Source organism: Schistosoma haematobium, chromosome 6, assembly GCF_000699445.3.
Source record: "Schistosoma haematobium chromosome 6, whole genome shotgun sequence".
Classification (NCBI taxonomy): domain Eukaryota; kingdom Metazoa; phylum Platyhelminthes; class Trematoda; order Strigeidida; family Schistosomatidae; genus Schistosoma; species Schistosoma haematobium.
The window spans coordinates 7,898,232-7,921,129 of record NC_067201.1 but is presented as its reverse complement, the minus strand read 5'-3'; the positions used below and the strand labels follow the sequence as shown (position 1 = coordinate 7,921,129).

General features: G+C 32.9%; 1 protein-coding gene across 1 annotated transcript in view; it reads right to left on the bottom strand.

The window, feature by feature from the left end:
* MS3_00008439 (uncharacterized protein) overlaps positions 1 to 22,633 on the bottom strand; it is a gene marked incomplete at both ends in the record, with an annotated part of 62,724 nt that extends 40,091 nt beyond the window's left edge. Inside the window, one exon of the mRNA XM_012937058.3 lies at positions 22,576 to 22,633. Coding sequence (XP_012792512.1) covers positions 22,576 to 22,633 — 58 coding nt within the window. The remainder of the gene's footprint in view (positions 1 to 22,575) is intronic.
* Positions 22,634 to 22,898: the final 265 nt, after the last annotated feature.

Sequence of the window (22,898 nt, the reverse complement as noted above, 5' to 3'; positions counted from 1 at the left end):
GTTTTTTATCTAAGTATGGCAATGTATATTAAAGACCTAAGTGAAGATCGAACACGTAACCTTCATATTTCATGAAAAGTGCATTGAATTTGAACTATGGATTCGGTATTCAATGGTCAATATTTCTAATCAAGTCCAATGTTAGATATTTAACCACCAATGAGATTGTATAAAGGGTAAGCAATATAGAGAATTGATTAAAGTTAGGCACAAAATTCAGTACATAACTAAGCAGTAGTTTAAGGGTAAAAAGCTCACCGCAAAACCTGAAGGTTTTGGGTTTAATCCTCAGTAGGATCTTGGATGTTCAGTGTTAAAGAGTCGTAGGACGAAACAACTGTCCCATGCTTCCTGATTTGCATGGTGTTTTTTGACTAAAATCAGTCCATATTTATAAAAAATGACACTTAACAACTTTTACGAACCCCATAGTAAATATATTTAACCAATTAGTAGTGTGTATTTTTTGCGCCATTCACAAATATCTAAGCTATTCGAAATAGGGATTTTTGCTTAAATGTCATGGGAAATAAAGTGATGGGATTATACTCAGTTCAAGGTTGAATGAAATTGATTTTTTTCTACTTTGATTACTGGTTAACTTAATGCATAAAATAAAAAAGCCATCTATGATGAATAGAATTATTTATTGTAGTCAATATCGGACATTGTATAAATTACATTTACTTTTAAAAAAGGATACCGGAGAAGAAAGAAAAATTTATTACCATACCTTGGAGATTACTTAGGTTTTGTATAGATGAACTAAAACTAAGTTGCATACATCAGAAGGTAGAGATTTAGTGATTTAATATAACGGAAAGCAGTCATCAATATGATGTTGTGGAAATTGCTGAATTCAATTGAAACCATAAACCGATACAAGTTTAAAAGAAACACGGAAAATCTAACATTTCGTCCTACTATGGGAATCTTCAGTAGTGCACGCTCACGACCCCTCAACCAATAATCAAATTCAGAATTTTTGGTTTCTCACGTGGACGCTTAACCTGTAAAACATTTGGTCAGTACTCAGTGGTGTACAAGTCTCATTTAAACCACTCTATCGTATTGAACAATCATCTTTCATTGTCTTCAGTGGTTAACTTCCTCATACCCGACACGCACGAACTCCACTGATCACGGACTCCCACTAGAAATGTGTCATTGATCAATCACCGATTCGAAATCGAAAGTGTATGCTTATCTACTCTCTTCTGTCTCCGCCAAAACAAAATGTGACATCAGTGCTTGAAGTCACTAACTTCTAGTCTTATCCATGTTGGTAGATGCAGACTACTTGGTTGGAGTCCGCGTTACTGTCGTAACCAATGGCTGGAGACTCTGAGTGATATGGCTTAGAATTGATCACAATGCCATAGATGTATACATTCTCTATCTTCCCTTGAACTAAGAGATTAAAACTGCTTCATATCTTTCTTTCTACGAACTAAATCTTTCTTCCTGTTCTATACCCTTACACACAATCCTTCTTTTATATATTACTATCATAAAAGTAACTAAATCTATGAATTCAGTGCTCATCTTGTAATGATAATGAGGTGTGGCAACTTGGACTGATTCATATACGTTCCTGATCCTACGTTGTAGCTAACTGACTGACAAACACATTTACAAATACATATATGTATGAGATCAAAGAGTAAGTCACGTTACAGTATATAATTAGACAATTAAAAGAAAATCCGTTGAAATACTTATGGATAATATTTATTCTCAACACTCTTTCTTCTAATTCTGTTGAGATGAATATCTGCAAAGTTTTTCTCTTTAAGGTTGAATAGCCAAGAAATTCGGTTAACAATGCAATTTCATCAGTTTGATTCATCTCATGTGTAAAATTGAAATTTATACATGTCACGTTTCATATAAACGATTTCAAGTGAATACTTGAAGTCAATAAATGTGATATGAATTTTCTATTGACTCATATTTCCTTATATTTCAATCCTATAATTAATTTTACAACTGTAATGGTTTAGACTAACGTGTGGTTGATATTTTTAGCGAGTATAAACTTTGTACGGATTACGTTGATATAAACTTTATGACACAAGTTTCTATAGAATAGGTAGCTAACAGTGGAATCTAAGATGTGGGCTTCATCCGATCTTGGGACCTCTTAACTGGATAAACCTTCACTCAAGAATTTATGTTCACTTTCGGATTTAATCCCAATAAATTTCACTTTAAATGCTAGCACATTGAACTAGTAAGTGTCGATCTGAACTCAGTAGTTAAGTGGGTAAATTGTTGGGTACCGAGTTCTAGTTCATAGGTGAAAATTAAATCTAGGATACAGGTACATCCTAACTAAAAGTTCTAGATAAGACAAGACCCTTGTTCTGGTTTCTATAGCTAGTTGGATTCCATATACTTTAATTTACAACCATTTATTATAAGACAAATCAGTATTCAAAGTACCTTCTAGGTCAACTAAATTGAATTCCAGATATATCAAACAATATCATTCTGTTAACTATGGTGTATAATATTTTAATGACTGAATGAAATTCTTTACATCGGAAATCTTCTCCTTCTAACGTACAAAAGAAATCAGACTAATTATGTTTAATAAAGCATATAAAATAATTTCTGTCCTCCAGCATAAATGATATATATCATTGGTGACTTAGTTAGTAGCATGGTATATATATTCACATGTTATACTGAGTGAGATAGATACTTAAAATGGTATTATTTGTTTCGACTAACAAAAAAAGACAATGATTTTTAAGCTAATCTAGTTTGAACCTAAAAGCTCAGTACTATACCAGAGTTTTAACAACGATAATAACGGATTAATTTAATGAAGTATTCTTGGAGTTAAACCGAAAAACCGTGACTAGTAAATTTCAACCATATTAGATCTGTGGTAGTCACACATCAATGGCCGCAGAAGATGGTCGCTAGACATCGTGTATTGACTTAAGTTGAAAATTTAAACCAATGTTTTCAAACTCACTGGTCTATGAATTGAGAGGTAGTGGGTTCTCATTGACAGGGTTCAAAACTAGTGTAAATGAACTATCCAGTGCATGCTACCTTTCGGTAATTATCTAACTAACATCAGTACATAATGTAAACTATAAGTGCAGAGCATCACTAAAAGTCACTAATTGTAAAACAGCTACATTTGTCATGGATGCGCACTGCTGAGGAGTCCCATACTAGGACGAAACGACCGTCCAGTGCTTCCAGGTTTTCTATCGTAGTTTAGCTTCAACTGACACATGATCTCAACTATTGAAATTACTACAATCTCCACACAAACCCCTTCTAATACAAATAAAAATGTCTTTTAAAAGTCATTTATTTAAGTAATCTATCATTTAAATCCACTTGGTGTTGTTTTACTTGTATCTCTCCATTGTTATTTAGGACTGCAATTGATCATTCTCATGTTGGCATATGTGCAGTCCTAAATAACAATTGGAAGGTACAAGTGAAACAACACCAAGTGAATTTGAACTTCATCCCATTGCACAAGCAAGTGGCTATCAGGATTCAGTAGCTAAGTGGATAACGCGATGGCGTTTGAATCGAAAGGTGCTGGGTTGGAGTCTCGGAATGACCATCAACTCTGGAATGCAGGTAAATCCAGCTGACGAGTCCAAAATAGGACGAAACGCGCGTCAAACTGGATTCCACCGCCAGCCACTATCCATCTTTGATTAAAATCTATGATTTCTTTATTACTAACTAGTCTAAAAACGAAATAGATTTTTCACCTTTTTTTGCAGACCAAAATGTCTTGATTTGTATATACTCAACCTTGATGAAATAATAAAACAGTAATTCATTTAAAACACTGGGTAAAATAAACTATGGTGCATTGTAAATTAACTAAATTCGATTCAGCAATACAAAATTTAAAAAAGAGATTCTCACTGAATAAAACAAATTCCACAGTCATAAACTGTAAGCAAAATGGTGTAGTAAATGAATACTACTAACAAATTACAACACTCAGTTCAAAAATTATGGCCAACCGTACTTTTTTTGACAAAATCAAACAAACAGACAAATGAGCAAGATTTTGTTACTGATGACATAAAACATCAATCAGGGCCCGCCCTCCCTCTCGACATGCTCTCATACAGCCACGTGCATACAACCACTGCCAGGGAAGTCCTACTCACTGCCTTCTCCCAACATTACTGTTGTTTGCAAAATTAAGAGAACGAAAAGTGAATGCCCGACGATTTAACCGGGTCGGTGGACATGGAGGGTCCACCTTGGAGAGTTGGAAAACCCTGATTCAAAACCAATGGTGCACATTGGCTCTATGATCCTGACGGAACAAATGACGTATAAACCAGTTATTGGCCACCGGCTACCATGGGACTGCATCTCCTCATCTTGCTCCACTGCCTTGTGGATCAAATCTCTGGGTCAAAGGATCGGGGTGTGGCCCTCTGAGAAAACCACCTGCTTCGATCTGGGCACCCGGGTATTATCACAGCCCAAACACAAATAAAATGAAATACAAATCAGTCTGAATACTACTTCCAAACAGATTTTTGTTTAATCAGTAGTAAAATGAAATGTACTGAATAGATAATAATAATATTTAATAGAGTTTTAAGAATGATCCATCCATAAAGAATAGAACATCTAATCAACAATTGTATTCAATAAAACTATTCAATTATATTACATGTTTGTGTAAATTTTGAGAAGGAACTGAACTAGCTTTATTGAACTTACACATATGAAACAAGAATTACATATTGATAGATTTTCTTTTTGTGTTTAAATTCAGTATAAAACTTAATGGATGACTTTCAATATGTTAGTAATTCTATGAAATTGTTTAAAAGCAAAAAGATAATCACTATCTTATAGTGGGAACTAAACTGAGGGTTACTTAACTGAAATACAAAACAGTCTCCAGGTATATATATATATATATATATATATATATATATATATATATGCACTTAAATATGTTAGTTTGTCGTTTGTGGTTACTAGATTAGTTACCTGTATTCTGTAGTTTCATATTTTCCATCAAACACTTAATTAAACAACCGCTGAAAACCAGAAAATATTGCCCAATTATTTTGCATAGTATGAAATTCAATAGTGTCCATCCATAACTCCACCTTGTATCTAACAATTAACTTTCAGATCTCATGGTAAACATTTAACCTTTAAACAACTGAGTTGATATTTAATGGTGCACGTGCTCAAATTTATTTAGTTTGCGATATTGATTAATCATATTTTAATGTCAAACAGTGTTATAAACTCTTAACTGACATTTATAGTTGACTAGCATAGCAACAAGAAAAAAGTCTCATTCATGTTTTACACAATGAATGATTCAGAAATTTTGATATTATTGACCATAATGTAAGTTCATCAGTCCAACTGTTCCTATATAAAAGCTGTAATGGTTACAGTCCAATATAGTATTTTATCCATTGTTTAATTCATCATTAATAATCTTTTTCAACTGAACAGTTGAAAAATTAGAAAAAATACACAATTCATTCATATCTTCTTTATGTTCAATTCAAACAGTATAGAATAGATTTCAGTTATTCATCAGGATTAACTCTAATGTATGTAAATTAAGATTGTAGTATTTCAGCAGTTGAATTCACGAGTCGATCGAAGCTAGACCACCATGGGAAAACTAGAATCACTGGACGACCGTTTCATCTCATTATGGGACTCCTCAGCAGTGCGCATCCACGATTCCGCACATGGAACTTGAACTCAAGACATTCGGTCTTGCTCACAAACGCTTAACCTCTAAACCACTGAGCTGACATTCAGTGATGCTAATATTTAACTTCAACCGATCCATCATCTTTTGCAACCCTTCATCCATTGTCTGAAGTGTATAATTGTCTCCACACGACATGTATTTTACTCCACTGATCACGGTTGAAGAGTTCCATACTAGGACGAAATGACCCTCTAGTGTTTCAAGGTTTAGCTTAGATCGACTCATGAATTTTTCGAAAGTTTATCTACTGAAAAAAAAAACATTATTTATTATTTCCATAGAACTATCTATTAAGAAATTAACTCTTTATCATTACCTTTTAATAAGGTTTAGATAGAATTTTATATATCCTGATCACGTCAACATTAATTAAGTATTCATGAGTTAATGAATAGTATTTAAACTTAACTATGAAAATAATGATAATTCGGTATTGTGGAGATGAGTTAAAAATCCTATTTAATACAGTAACATTAAAAATGTCATAGATTTATTCATTAAACAAAGTGAAATCAGTTATCATTACTGATTACATAATAAACCGCTGAAACCTTTTTTTGTTAACTGATCAAATAACTAGATCACTTATAAACATGTAAATGTTCATAAAAGTTAAATAACATTACAGATTTTATAAAAATGTTTATACTAAAATTATAATATATGAAGAACACAATAACAATATGATAACGTCTTACATAAGTTACGGAACTTTTAAAATCATTAACTGAGGTTGGGCTGTAGTAAGTATACAATATGAAATGGGAAAACAAAACAGTTGTTCAATCCATTTTAGTTCTTGTCAATTTCTTTTTATCAGAAGGGGTTTGTGGAGATTTTAGAAATTTCAGATTGAAATCATGAAAAGATATGTAAACATAATTTTTCCATGGTAGTCTAGTTTCAATTGACTTATGATTTCAATCTGTGAAATTTCTAAAATCTCCACAAACCCCTTCTGTTAGTAATAATTTGCTCATTAGTGACTGACTTCGAAAGATATTCCTGGAGTTCTAGTGAGAAACCGCTACCAGTGGAGTTCAACCAAATCTGTTGTGAGATATCACCTCACTGAAGACGATGGTGTACGGTGGCGCAACTTCGTGGATTGGTTGAAGTTAGACATTAACACCATTGGATCCTGGCTCGGTGGTCTAGTTGGTTAAGCGCCTGGCGCCAGACTGATAGGTCCTGGACTCGAATCTCGCGGGGTGCAGGGTCGTGGATGCGCGCTGCTGAGGTGTCCCATACTAGGACGAGACGGCCGTCCAGTGCTTCTAGATTTTCCATCGTGGTCTAGCTTCAAATGACTCATCATTTCAATCTGTGAAATATTTTCTGATTAATATCAGTTTATGCTAAAAATATAATGTTTTCTTTCACTAATAAAGCACTTAGTTATCATAGTTTAATCAAAGTGTAAAAAGTAGTTGTAGTCCTGTAGTATTGTGTTGTGGATTACTTATATCCACATAAGTAGTATGTAACGGTGGTCAGGCATAGAATATATTTCAGCAGAAGATCGACAAGAAAAGAATGGAAACGGAACGTAACTGGTATGAAAATGCATAAACAATGAAATCTGAGACAATGGACTGATATTTTGCAAATTAACTATTTACTGTATTGTTCTCAGATTTTAGTAGGACGTTCTGTAAATTTGTGTTCAAATACATTCGATTGTCCCCACTCGTGTTCTTGTTCACTACAGTACTACTGGTATTATAACCCATTTATATGTGACATAAATAACGCTTATTTGAATGATTATTAAATTTATTCAAATGAAATGAAATACAATAGAAAATGGAAAGTTTAGGATGTTTACAATAGGCTAAATAAGACAGTAATTTCCAATGAACTATTTCCAATTCATTACTTCGAAATGATTTATTTGAATTAGGTGATGACTGTTTATTCTCTAATGATTTAGTGTTTGGTTGGTTTCATTGATAATGAAATGAGTGTGAAATGAATTGTTAGCATTGTAGTTGTTCACATACACGATTTGTGGAGATGTGTTCAATTAAAAGAGAGAGTATTCAGCATTGTCTGATATCAGTTGTAGAACTAATGTAGATTGAGGTGTAATAGACAATTGTGACAATACGTGACACCACTGACCAAAATGGACAAAACTATTGACTACTTTTCAGATGAAGCATTGAAATCGGAACATAAAAGAAGAGAAATTTGATGTTTTCGAGTTCAGTATGTTGTTGATTTTTAATTGTAATACGTTGATATACATCATAATATGACAGGATATTTCTGCCTACTTTCAACAACTTTCTAGTTGATGTCTTTTCGTGAATGTGTGTTGTATTCTTAAAACACTAAATTGTTCCGTTGATATAATCAGTGTTGTTAGCTACTTTTCAAATAACAACAATTTTCTTTATTTAATTTCATTGTATAATTGTATGTAAAGATACATGACTGATTATCATAATACTCAATGATTGTTATCATCAGCAAAAAAAACCATTAATATATTATGTGATTACATATCTGAAAACAATTTTCAATCACGTGTACCTGTAAAACTTCTTAAAGATTTACTATTACTATGTACTGACAAAGTTCAGTTCACTTTTGAAGGTGAATACTTTCGTCAGATTGATGGAGTTGCTATGGGTAGTCCGCTAGGACCATTACTAGCAGATGTGTTCATGGCACATGTTGAAAATCAGACTGATGAATTAATCGGAAACATGTCACTTTATAAGAGATATGTGGACGATATCTTAGTTGTTTGTGAGAAAAAAGAGGATATGTACGGTTTATTAAATAAACTCAACACTCTCCAAAACCATATTAGTCTCTCATGTGAAGAAGAGAAAAACGATCAGCTTCCCTTCCTAGATATACTCCTGAGTAGACGAGAAGATGGTTCAGTAAAGCGATCTATTTTTAGAAAACCAACGTGGACAGGTCAATATCTTAGTTATTATAGTTATTGCCCTGTGCAATACAAACGTGGTTTGATAAGGTGTCTTTTCAACAGACTCGACCGTAATCGTGATCTCAACATTAGGGTGAGTGAACATGTACCCAAATGGCTTCAGAAACAAATACAATCAAGTGACCCAATAAGAGCAGAGGATAAACATCCATCATCCTCTATTGCTAAACATATAATTGAAACAGGTCACAAGATTGATCTAAATTCAGCTTTTGTAGTGCTGTATAAAAGTGTAAAAGGGCGTATACTAAGGTTCATTGAAGCCTTAGCCATACGAAAATTCAAACCCCCTTTATGTGTTCAAAAACAGTTTGTTCTTACCTTAAACCTACCCTGGTAATATTGACTTATTATCCAGAGTGATTAGGTTTCAAATTGTGTTCACATTATTATTATTATTACTCTTATCATTATCCTTATCTCCTCTTACCCCGTTTCCTGTCTAGTTGACCTTTTATTTTTATATATAAATGCTCTTAACAAGTATATGTGTGACCAGATTGTTCGAAATGTATTGCGCTAATATATCACATAGTTCTGATAATCTTCGTCTTTTAATATCATTATCGAAATTTATCAAAGGGACTAATTGTTTTAAATCAGCAATAGTGTTTAACACATGATATGAGAATCTGTACAAGCCAAGTTGTAAATTTATTCAATGAACAGTTTAAGAATGAGGATTTTGAGGAATTATACTTAAACATTAAAGAAAACATGGTGTGTTTTGCGAAGGACTATATTATGTACAGAGACGTTTTTAGAAACTGATAAACAATGGATTATCTTTATATTAAGAATTAAAAAATTGAAACATTTGTTTGAATTTGAAAATCAAAACAAATGGTATTCTGTTGTCAAGAGCACACATGTACTTGTTTTCGTTTTAAGTTTTAAATATGGTGTCTGAAAAAACATTTGGGTTGAAATTAAGTTATAGAAAGAATATTTTCTCGAGGATGTTAACAAACCAGCTTCCAGCTGAAGAAGAAATTAGGAAAAGACGATAGGACATATATTACGCAAATCATCAAACTGCATCACGAGGCAAGCCCTAACTTGGAATCTTGAAGGGAAGAGGAAAAGAGGAAGGCTAAAGAAGACATTATGTCAGGAAATAGAAGCAGATATGAAAGAGATGAGTGACAACTGGAAGGAGCTGGAAAGGATTGCCTAGGACAGGGTTGGATGGAGAATGCTGGTGAGCGGCCTATGCTCCTTCACGAGGAGTAACAGGCGTAAGTAAGTAAGTAAGTAAGTTAATTATCCAAATTATTGACGATTGTATCTAGCCATCAAACTATCAACAATTTATGTAAATTTCATAAATGTTAATTTCTGAATTTGAATTGAATCGTTTGAATCCAATGATTCACAAAATTTAAATAAAATTTAGTGAATAAAACACAATATAGACACATCCAAGACTAATATCTAGTGTTTCCTTAGTAAAATATAGGTAAGCTTAACTTATCCAAATACTATTAATGATCAACTCTTGTGTTTGAAGTTCATCTCAAGCTAAAATAATGACTTGTATAAATAAAAGATATTCATTTTAATAGGATTCAACATATAGTTATCTGCGATATTATCAGTTGACCAGACAATATCAGCAACAATCTATTGTGGGAGAGAACAAACCAGATTCCAGTGGAGGAAGAAATCAGGAAGAAGCGCTGCAAGTGAATAGGATACACATTGAGGAAACCACGCAACTGTGTCACAAGACAAGCCGTCACATGGAATCCTCAAGGCCAAAGGAGAAGAGAAAGATCAAAGAACACATTACGCCGAGAAATGAAGACAGATATGAGAAGAATGAACAACAATTGGATAGAACTAGTAAGGATTTTTCAGAACAGAGTGTGCTGGAGAATGCTGGTCGACGGCCTATGCTCCATTGAGAGTAACAGGCTTAAGAAGAAGAAGACATTAGTAATTAAATGACAGTGAAATATTCACAGTTTAACTGAATGATACTTCAAACATAAATCTGAATTCATTATTTTATGAGTATTGAATAAAACGTATTATAAAATATATGTATACACAAATAGATGTATTCAGTAAGAATAGCTTCTAACTACTGACATTTAAATGAAGTGGGATCATAAATCTTCAATGATGTAGATTGATAAATGTAATGTAGTTTTCTGAATGTATCATACAATTAGACTGCTTCTTTTTAACGGACTGATATAATCAGAAGAACTATTGAAGACAATAAACACCTCTTCTTAAAAATTTTGAACAAATACTTAATAGAGGTTAAGCGTCTGCTCGCAAGACCGATAGGTCCTGGGTTCTAATCTCGCGGGGCAGGATCGTGAATGTGTACTGCTGAAGAGTCCTACAATAGGACAAAACAATCGTCCAGTGCTTCTAGGTTTTCCATAGTGGTCTAGCTTCGATTGATTTATGATCTCAACCAACAAAATACTTAATAAACAAAGGATTTTATTATTAGTCAATCAGTTATCTGGATTTCTTTGATGGTTTTATGAAGACTAACTGTCAGCAGTTTAGCCAATCACATTAGTCTAAAATGATATTAAAACTATTTAGATATTCAATTCATTTTTCCATTGGTTGTTTGAATTTTTCCATTGCTGATCCGAATTGATGTTTAGGAGTGAACATCAACTCTGGAATACAAGTACATACAGCCGACGAGTCTCGAATAGAACGAAACACATGACCTGAATACTACTGCTAATCACTATCCATCTCTGTCTATAATACTTATATATTTAATTTTTATAATCAAGTATCAATTTTATTATTCTTGTCATTATAAAAGCTAAAAAGTATTATAATAAATAATCTAGTTGTTAGACAAAATAAAATAAATTCATCAAAAAGTCTGATTGTTTATCATTTTATGTGGAGGTTTGTGGGGATTATTAAATTTTATTAGTATGGGGATTTATGAAGACAGTAGTACTTTAACAGTTGAATTTACGAGTCGACCTAAGCTACGCAGTTCACTTAACAGTTGACATCACGGACTGATTTTAGTCAGATAACAATTGAAAATCAGGAAGCATCGGATATATGCTTTCATGAGTTTAAGTGAGTAACTGTGGTCACTGGAGATAGTCGCATATTACGGTGAATTTATTGAAGTTGAAGGCTTGCCACAAGTCCTGAAAATCTTTGATTCGATTTCCGGTAGTGTCGTGGATCCACATTGCTGAAGATCCCTATACTAAACCGGATGATTTGTCCAATGCTTTCATTGGCTTTCTAACTAAGACAAGCCCGTGATGTAAATTGTAGTGGTTTTTTACTATAAATTCATGAAATATATATCAGAAAGAAATTAACTGAAAACTGAAACAATGAAAGGATACTATAGATATGCACTTCATACTGCCTAAATAATCAACTTTTTTCATGCATGTCTCTCAAAAAAGTTAATACTTTTTATGGATTATCAAATCATCCAATGTTTATGTATATTAAACTAAATACAACAGAAGCAGTTAGTTAATGTAAGGTCCAGTATAAACTCAGTATGAATGAGTTCGAATTTCTCTTACCATGCAAGTAAATTCCATAACATAAGCTGGTAAACTATAGATAATAACTTGATAGCACTGAGTTCAATCAGCTTTGTTTTTCATGAACAAAGAAATTATGAGTAACAAGAAGATTGCCTACTGACCTATTGTGATGAGGTTTTTAAAAAAAGTATGCCAGTAACTAAAATAAATCAATCCTCAAACAATATCATACTTTGAAATACTATATTTTGCGCTAAACTGATTCCTTTAGTCGTAGGATCATATCAGACTGTTCGAAAAGGTTGGCTATATAATAGTGATAGAAGACATATTACGGAAGTCATCAAACTGTATTGTAAGGCATGCCCCAACTTAAAATCCTTAATGCAAAAGGAAACGAGACAAACCAAATAATATTTTGCTCCAAGAATTAGAGGCAGACATCAAAAAAATAAATAGCAAGTAGCAGCAACTGAAAAGAAGAGCCCAGGACAGATTAAATTGGAGAATCTTGGTCCGTGCTCTTCCATGAGGGGTAAAAGGTGCTAGTTAGTAAGTCATACTACTTAATTTGATATCTTTAAACTATGCACATACTTCTATGTGATGCTGTTGGTGTTCACTGCTATACAGTCCTAAAACATCAATTATAGGAACAGATATACTGTAGTTTATTGTTTCCAATACTTTCGTCTGATCAGTGTTAATTCATGGTGAAAATCATCACAACCTTCCCAACTTTGAATAATGGTAATAAATTGTTATTAAAATGAATTCAAGTCATAAAATTCAATTTCAAACAGACAATAATAATCTGAATGAAAAAAATTATCATCGAATGGATTGTTTATAAACTGCGCAAAATGAAGGTGAAAGTAACAAATATGACATTTGATGAGTTTTATACTACTTACTGTTTTATAATGCGTTTATTGATAGAACAGATATATGAATAAATAATCATTTTTAAAATTTATAAATAATATGAATATAAGTTAGAGTTTATACAATCCACACACAACCTATGTGGATCGCCATGATATGGTCATTCTGTCACACATTTTATAGAAAAGATAGATTAAAGCTGGTAGGGTTGTCCAGCTGGTTTTGTCTGCATCTTGGTGGTGATGTTTTTATTGATACTCGAGTTTAGTCATTTTCATTTCAAACACCTAATGAGTTATCTACTGAACTATTGAATTCAGATGACCACGAACAAATACATTGTGTTATGTCCCTATTATTATGGGCTTTATTTTGACCTATGAACTATTATTCTACGATTTACCATTATTGAATTATGCCCTGTCCATTAATTACTACCTCCCACATTCACAGCCACATTTGGTCAAATCTTGTATAAATGTTGTTTCCTATTTTATTGGTACGATGTGGTCTGTCTGGTTGGTATATAAACCGACTATGTTTGAAATAAATGATTTATATTGCAGAGGCTGAGATTGGTGTTCTGGACTTAACAGGTAGGACTAAGCACGAAGCAGGACTGTTGAAGACTCTAGACTGCTCGTACGTGTTTTATGTGTCATTGGCCCGATCGATAATTCGCTGCTCTCTAATTCGCAGTGTCGTTACGTCATACATGAACAGGGCACTCAGGCCACAAGTTATAACTATTGTTTCAATTATTATTTGTATATCGAGCCAATTCATACAGGATCTATATATGCCGATAAGGACTAATCAAAATTCAGTCTTTATTATCAACAATAGATTAACAATAGACATTAACACCGTCGAGTGCTGGCCGGCTCAGTGGTCTAGTGGCTAAGCGCTCGCGAGCGAGATAGATAGGTCCTGGGTTCGAATCCAGAGAGGCGGGGTCGTGGACGTGAGATAACTAGGACCAAATGAGGGTTATAAAACAGTGTGAGGAATTAGGATTACTGTATACAGTTGATGAGTAAGGTTGGAAATTAGAGTTAGGGTTTTTATCACGAACTGACATCAGCTATAATGCCAAAACTTTATTTATCCGAATGAATGAGTGAATTTCGCGCCGAAATCCGAGACCTGTTATCTTATACCTTGATTGGTTCGTCTATAAATTATAGTCTAGCCTAAATCTTCTATCTGAAGTTTTGATAGTTAACTTAGAATGCATATACTGTGAAAATGAAGAGCATTGTGAACCCTATATGAGTAACAACGCAAGCATATTTCGTAGGCATTATTCTCCCTCTAAATGTAAAATATTATTTCAAGACTGCAAATGTGTCAAGTCATAAAGAATAAGCTTATTGTACCCATTGACAACTTTACTTACCTCTAAAGTTTTATCAGCCTTAGTAAGTGTGTAGTTAACTTCATTTTATGTATTATTTATGTAATAAATTTTCATTAATTAGTTTTTCATTTAAGTAACTGCTAAAATTGTTATTTATTTATGTATTTTGAAGCTTCTATTAAAGGTTTCTATCTTAAACTGGTGTGAATAATGTGTATCAATTTTGACGTAAATGGGTATTTTTTTCTTACCAAGTTTAATATTGTTTCCAATTGACTGAATATATTCTCAATTTCAATGTAAATCATTATCAAATATCAATAATGTCTACCTGATAAGAGAAAGCTTGATCAATTGAATATTATATTTAAAGTGATCAGATTAGAGATTATAGGACTATTGTCATGGAATTACATTTCACTAATTTCATTCTCTAAACTACATTTTCATCAGTTTTATAGTTGAATTCATGAGTTCATTGAAACTAGACCACTATGGAGAACCTGGAAGCACTGGACGGCCGTTTCGTTCTATTATGGGACTCCTTAGTGGTGTACATGCATGACCCCGCCTAGCGAGATTCGAGCCCAGGACATATTAGTCTCGCGCGTGAACTCTTAACCTCTAGACCACTGGGCCGGTCAGCATCCAACAACTTTAATGTCTACCTTCAACTAATCCACGAAACTGAACGATACATCCACCATTATCTTCAGTGAGTTACTATCCCACAACAGACCTGGCTGAACTCCATTGGTCAGGGCTTCTCACTAGAAATCCAGGAAATACCTTTTGAAGCCAGTCACTAGTAAGCATATGTTAATTCATATCAGAAGATAATTTGTGGATATTATAGTAATTTTAATAGTTGAGATCATGAGTCAATTGGAACTAGACTACCATGGAAAAATTATGTTTACAAATCTTTTCATGAATCCAACTAATATATTTTTTCCCTGAATGAAATAAATAAATAATTAAACAAATATGATTATTTTAACATTATACTATCTAACATTGAAGTCTATCCTGTGATGGTGGAGAAGATTTGTAGCTCAGGTGAATGATTTTGATGGAGTTTTGTTCTCTGAGCTGGATGGTTTGGTCGGAGAGCTTTCATCGTTCTTCTGAACGACATCATCAGCAAAAACGACATCAGCACAGACTTCTATCTGAAGTTTGTGCTGAGGATGTCGTTCAGAACAACGATGAAAGCTCCATAGCCAAACCATCCAGCTCAGAGAACGAAACTCCATCAAAAAATTCTATTTTGTGTTTTAAACATTTGAAGGTAATCACTAAGTCATAAACGTGAACTTTATACTAGTTAGAACAGTAAAATATTAATGTACTGACAGAACAGTCAGATTTGTTATAGAAAATAAAAACATAATAAGAGAAGACAAATTAAATTCAAGTCAGTATAGTAGTTTAACAATGATTTATCCATTTTTAACAAGAATCTGTAAGTTGTTTAGATTTAAAATGGAAAAACCTATTTATGTGACTACAAACCATTCTCATTCTATGATCATAACTCCTAATTATGAACAAAAATAATAATATTAACCCATTTAAAAGTATACATGTACAGTTTTATTATTGTTTTCAAAAGTGATTATGTTGATGATAATATACAAATCATTTATAATGTCAGTTGCTACGAAAGCGGCTGAGTGATATCTTCTCTAACTATGAAGCTGAATAATGTGAGTTTCAGTCTCACTGGGATCATCAGTCTTCTCAAGATTGCATGTACGCTTTGCTGACAAGTGCCTAATAGTACATAATCTGAGTAATTCGGGATTTCTTGTCGACTCCTTTCAACAACCACCTTAAATCTCAACACAGTATGAGCGATGTCGTGTAACTTGGACTAGCGATCACATTGCAACTTGTCCGATAGAATTCTATCAAGACTAATAACTAGATATATATAGCATTGGTTACTATTGGGTGATCAATAAATTCTAAAGTGTGATTATAACTATACAAAATAAACGTTTTTTCAGCATGCAAATTTTCTTGCTGTTGAAATACAGTTTATAAAGAAGAGTCATAACTGAAACATTTTAGTAGACTATGTAGGTAGTTACAAAACATAGGGTAAGTACGCATACCTCACCAGCTGTAAATAACGTTTAAAGTCTAGTGAACTATGGCTAATGGTTAACAGAGCACTGATTGAAATTCAACTGGAACTCGGTTAGTATTCTATTTTAGTGTACCAAAATACCAAGGTTCACTGCCCTAAAATCATCGTTTACACTAATATATTACCGAGCATTATCTAAGACTATTTTATCTGACCCTTAGTGTTAATCAAGTTCTAACAAGTATCAACTAACTAGAAAAATGGATCTAGGCCTTTGATCTTATATTCTGAATAAGATTTCACCTTTTTTCCCAATTTTCAAGTGCAACTAGTTAGCGTCACTTGAAGATAATCATGCTCTGGATTATTGAAACAAGTTGTTTAAGAGTACAAACATCAAATGATGATATATTTTGCTTAAATAATCAAGTGATAGGGAATCGTCTTTATATAGATGGATAGATAAATAAATGAATAGACTTAATGTCATCATTTACTTTTGCTATGACATGAACTCTAATCATTCATAATCTAGGTTAGGAGGATTATCAGTCAGTCGATTTTCAGGCACAAACCAAACATACAAGGCCCACATATACTTCAGTTCATAGTCTACTAGCCATAATCAACTGAATTCTATCCGTTTCTAATTACTAGACAGCGTGACTTTCATCATTATTATTATCATTGATTGATCAGTTAGTATGAAAGAAACAACATTATGATTGTCTGATATAATTAAATGCAATTTAACTAGATACTTATCATTAGAAACATGATTTATTCAATATTTTTGTTCTCATGTATTTCACTAGTTCCTAGCTATTTGACATGTAAATCTTGTTCAGAGATTTTGTAAATTAGTTACACGTAGCTTTTACGATTTAAGTGACCTGTTAATCAGAGAATATAAGTTATAAATATGTTATATTCATGGATTTAGATCATCAAATAAAAAAAATGAATTGCTTTATAACCTACTATTTAGATTTGTTCTATAAAATTTAACACAAGAGTACTGACTTTAAGTGAACAACAAATACGGGGATATATATATATATATATATATATATATGCCCTGGTACGGCCGAGAGTGAGAAGAGTAAGCCCTCCCTCTCGAAATGCTCTCATATGGCCACGTGCATACAACCACTGCCAAGGAAGTCCTACTCACTGCCTTCTCACAACATTACTGTCCTTTACGAAATTGAGAGAACGAAAAGTGAATGTCCGGCGATTTAACCAGGCCGGTGGACACCGAGAGTCCATCTACGGGAGTTGGAAAACCCTGATTCAAAATCAATGGTGTACATGGGACCCAGTATCCTGAATGAATGAATGTCGTATGAACCAATTGTTGGTCACTGGCTAGCATGGGACTGAATCTCCTTACATTGCTCCACTGCCTTGTGCGTCAGACCTTTATGTTAAGGGCTCCGGCTGTGGCCCCCTAAGTAAACCACCTGCTTCGGTCTGGGCACGCGGGTAGTATCACAGCTAAAATTTTTGTTTAATCAGTAGTAGAATGAAATGTATTCAATAAAAAAAGATTAATATTCAATAGATTTTTAAGAATGATCCATCTATAAAGAACAGAACATTTAATCAACAATTGTATTCAATAAAACCACCATTGAAAACTTGTAAGCACCGAACGATCGTCTCGTTCTGGTATGAATAAAGGTTGAGAAATATTGTGAATTAATTGACGCAAGGCATCTATACCACTGGGTGGCAGTTCAGCACTCTGAATGTTAGGAATACATATGTGAGACTGAAGATCCTGGGTTCGATTACCAGTCTCCTATTCTTGGATATCCATAAATGAGAACCTACATACTAGGATGAAATGAACATCCAGTGCATACAAGCTTTCAATGCGGATTTAACTAAGATCAGTGCGCAGTTTAAAATTTATGAAAACTTTACAATCACCACAAATCTCCGTTTACTGAGTATAATTATTTATCTGTTAGAATTTGATTAATCATATGTAATTTGACGATATCATTTTAGGTAAACAAGCAGTTATTGAAGGAGATAATTTACGAAAAATAAGAAATATACGATCGATGAGGTGAAAAGGTAACTGACAATATCGCAGAGTTAAGATAAAGATGTATAAAGGACAATCAATAACACTGGATTGAAACAATCTTATAAAAATAATTGATAGTGATAGTTAATTAGAATGAATTAAAACTATTTTACATACGAAGGAGTAGGAAGAAAAAATGGGGTGAATATTTGAATAAACAAATGAAAACCACAAACTAGGACTGTGATAAAAATAAAGACATCTAACAAATTGTTGTTACCCTAGATAAACCAGGTTTTAAATTATGGACAGCCAAGGCTGCTTCAATGTAAAGTAGGTTGAAGACCACACTTTTCAGTATCTTTGATTGAATTTTCTAAATATTGTTTAATTGTGAGTCAGAGACTGAACGTCCAGTTTCTGTTTTATGTTTCAGAATTAGTGGTACCAATTACTTATGTCAACCACCCAGGTAGATTCCACAGAGTGTGACAAAAAAGTGGTCCAAGAATAAGTTAGTATATAAATCCACAAGAGCGAGTAGACTAGTAGATAAACACGGAATTATTCATTCCTGTATATTTATCTTCCATTTGACGGCATATAAGAGAATGTCTACAGTAATTTAACCTGAAATTTTCCGAGTTATATATATATAATGAAATTAAGTTTACCTGGGTAAAAAAATAAAAGAAAGTTTTATCATATTGTTATTGTGCATATTGAAGTAGGTTTTATAAGTGTATAATAATTAGAAGTGGCAGCTAGTCTGTTTTATACCAGAATGAACTATCCTGGAACGTTACATTTTCAGTCGTACTAAGGATTGAATTGATTCAAATTTGACAATTATTCCAAACAAATTATTATTTAGCCAATTGATCATAGTCTGATAAAAGATATTAGTCAGAGTTTTATCCGGATAATTATTGAAAAGTAAACGAACATGGATAGCGGTGTCACCTTAATATGGCACTCTCTAGCGACATTCATTGACGATTTGATAATGAATCATACCCAGATTCTTCAGACCTAGTGACGTCCACATTAACTTTAAATACTAAAACTAGCACCCAACCACTTATATCAATAATTTATCCATTTAGTTAATACTGATTAAACACTATGGCATTTCACGCAAACAGATCGATTCACTTGGATTATACTTTTCTTCAAAATTTTTATTAACTTCCTCTACACGTAGAACATATTTTACTGGATAGGTTATTGAATTTGTCCCGAAAATAATATATATTATTTCATTTAAAAGCAAAATGATGTCTACATAGTGCACTTTCAATTCTAATGACAAGTTATTTTTTACAAAGCCTTAATAAATATATAATGTCCAGTGAGAAAGTGTTCACATTTATGAAGACAAATTATTCATTATGTAAATAAATAAAACAAGAAATGGTTTTTCTTTAAAAAATTACTTTTCATTTTCGTTGTCAGAATGTAGCAACTTCAATAGTAAGAGAAATAATCATAATATCAAAATCAAACCAAGTAAAAACTGTGACAAAATATGTGACAGATCATATAAATATTCTCACTAATATAAATGTTTTTTATATTAAGTGCAATACCTTTAGATAAGAAAATACTTTTTTAAAATCCATTAGCCATTACTTGAATATTAAAATGAATTAAAACTCGAATACAAAAATTCAATTAATTTGATGATAGTCTGGTGAAACGTTTACATTTTCGGCCTAAATGGATTGTTAATCTACTTGTAAGGATTTGTATTTCTCTATTATTGATCAGTCTCTTTTGGCATGCATGCTTTCTGAACAAAATGCCTGATTATTGCCATTTAGTTACAGGTTTTTCCTCGGAGAATGAGACTGTGTATAGTATTTGAGACCAGGGTTTCTCTTTCTTTCCATTTGGGACACGTTAGCTGTATGCACGCACATCACACTGTTAATATTCGGGCCAAAACCTTAGCTCATTATCTTTTGCTTCAAGTGACTATTGTTTTATTCACTCTTACGGATAGGATTGAGAACGATTGCAGAATCTGGTAGCTATTTGGACTCATTGCTTTACTTAGTAATGTGTTAAGCGTTTAAAAAGACAGGTACTGGTTTCACGTCTTGGTTTTGAAATATAAACAATGAGATGTCGGTATATCCAGCGAACAGATCCCTAATAGAACGAAATACGCATCCTGTATTCCATTCCTAGCCAATATCCAGCTTTAATTAATGGAACTACTCAGAATTATGGCCATACTTGTGTACAATTTTTGCAAACACTGAACCAGACACATTAATATTATACTAAATTCATGTAACAGTTAATTTCCTCATGACAACAACCGTAAGCTTGAATAATCATCAAAGGTCTTCAACAGCGACACAGATATCAGTTCAAGGTACAAAAACTAATGGTAATAATAAATAAACACAGTCTGATATAAGGACATAAAAGCTGAGTGCGAAATAAATAAACTGTCGGAAAAAATACCAATCAGTTAACTAACTGTCTTAAAACGAAGGAAAAATCGACACATCAAACGACCGAAGATAGTGAATTTAAACTATTATAATGTTTCATTATTAATATGAAGAAAAGAAAAAGTCCCCGTTACAAAGTGCTTCACTTTTTTGGCGCATCATAAGCTCAAATAAATCGGCTTCATTATATTGAGTGTTACGTTACATCAGATAAAACGCACCTTTAAACCTTTTATTTTCGTACTTTTACACCACCAATCAACTTCAGCTATTTAGTCATAGCATGGAACTACCCAGCAATGCGAAGCTACAATCCCAACAGAAATCAAACTTAGAATCTTCATGGATCGCAGTAAGCCCACAACCCTCATACTTCTGATATAGGATCCGATGGTATACACTCCTGACTTCAGTTTGTTCTGTGCATATCATGTATTAGATTATCATTTTTTTTCTTATAGAAATATTCAGATAGGATTAAACATTTGAGGATTTACCTATGAATGAACTTTAAATATTATTGTGCCAGTGACTAGTTAAAAAATCATTCTAACGCACTAAAGTCTATGCAACTACACCGTGTTTTAGGGTTTATTAACACCAATAACATACGTTGCGAGCGATTCATTTCGAGCTGTTTACGAAATTGTACCCATGCTAACTTAGTGTGTTTGGGTTCTATACCGTGCTACCAATTTTAAAAAAGTCTATGATCATGTGATTAAAAGCTAACACTAATAATATTCCCCAAACATGCCACTTTTATAATGCGTTCTCAGGCACCTTTCGCCATGTTCTCTCCTCTTCACTTTCTTTACTTCAATTTTTTGGTTGTCTGCCGGGATTAATGATTGCATAAAACATATGTATTCAAAACAGACTCTCCAGTTATCCACTAACACAATTTAAGTAGCGAGGATTGGTGATGATCATATTTTAATAACAATTGGAAACGATCAATCTGGAGTCGAATCTCCAGGCCACTAAAAACTAATTACCACTCTGAGTTTGACTCAACGCCGAACGATGTTCATGCCTGTGCACCAAAAGTAATCTTTCTATTATTTTTTTAACATTTGTAAAATACAACAGCTTTAGTAGCTTGCAGTATAGTTAAGGCAACATCACAGAAAAGCGTTTCCATAAACAAATAAATGTTAACTTTAAAACGTCCTTCGCCAAAAGTCAAAATGGAATGCATAAAGAAGTTTGATTACTATATATGTAGTAAATAATAAATTGTATTCCATTTGACTTAATTGTACATACACAACTTATCAATGAATGATCTTGTCAGTGGATTCCTACAATATAATCAAAAAGCAATAAAGCATAAAATATCCACCCCAAATACGTGAATCATGAAATATTTTATTTGTTTTTTAGTGATATATTGAGTAAAAAAAGATAAACTTGTTATTATGATGTTTACAAAATTGCGATTTAAAACTTCGACACCCAAAACTGCATCCCACAAAAATCAAGAAATTGACTCACTTGCTTTCTCGTGATCAGGTTTTAAAATACTTTTCGATGGCTTTTCTTTACACGTCATAATGGATTACATAGCTTGAAAATGGGTTCCGGATCAAGGTTGACAAAAGATGTACTCTTACTTAATTCAAACAAATTACAGCATTCGTAAAAGTGTGCATTATTGACTATATTTGGCTGTCTTCAACAACTTAAGTGTGAAAGATACAGCATCAAGTATTTGATTTGAAGGCATTTAAAAATTGCTTGTTATTTCGTTATTTTAATATTCCATCTGACATATGGTTCATAATCACTTCTTAATATGCTAACCATTTTCCTACTAA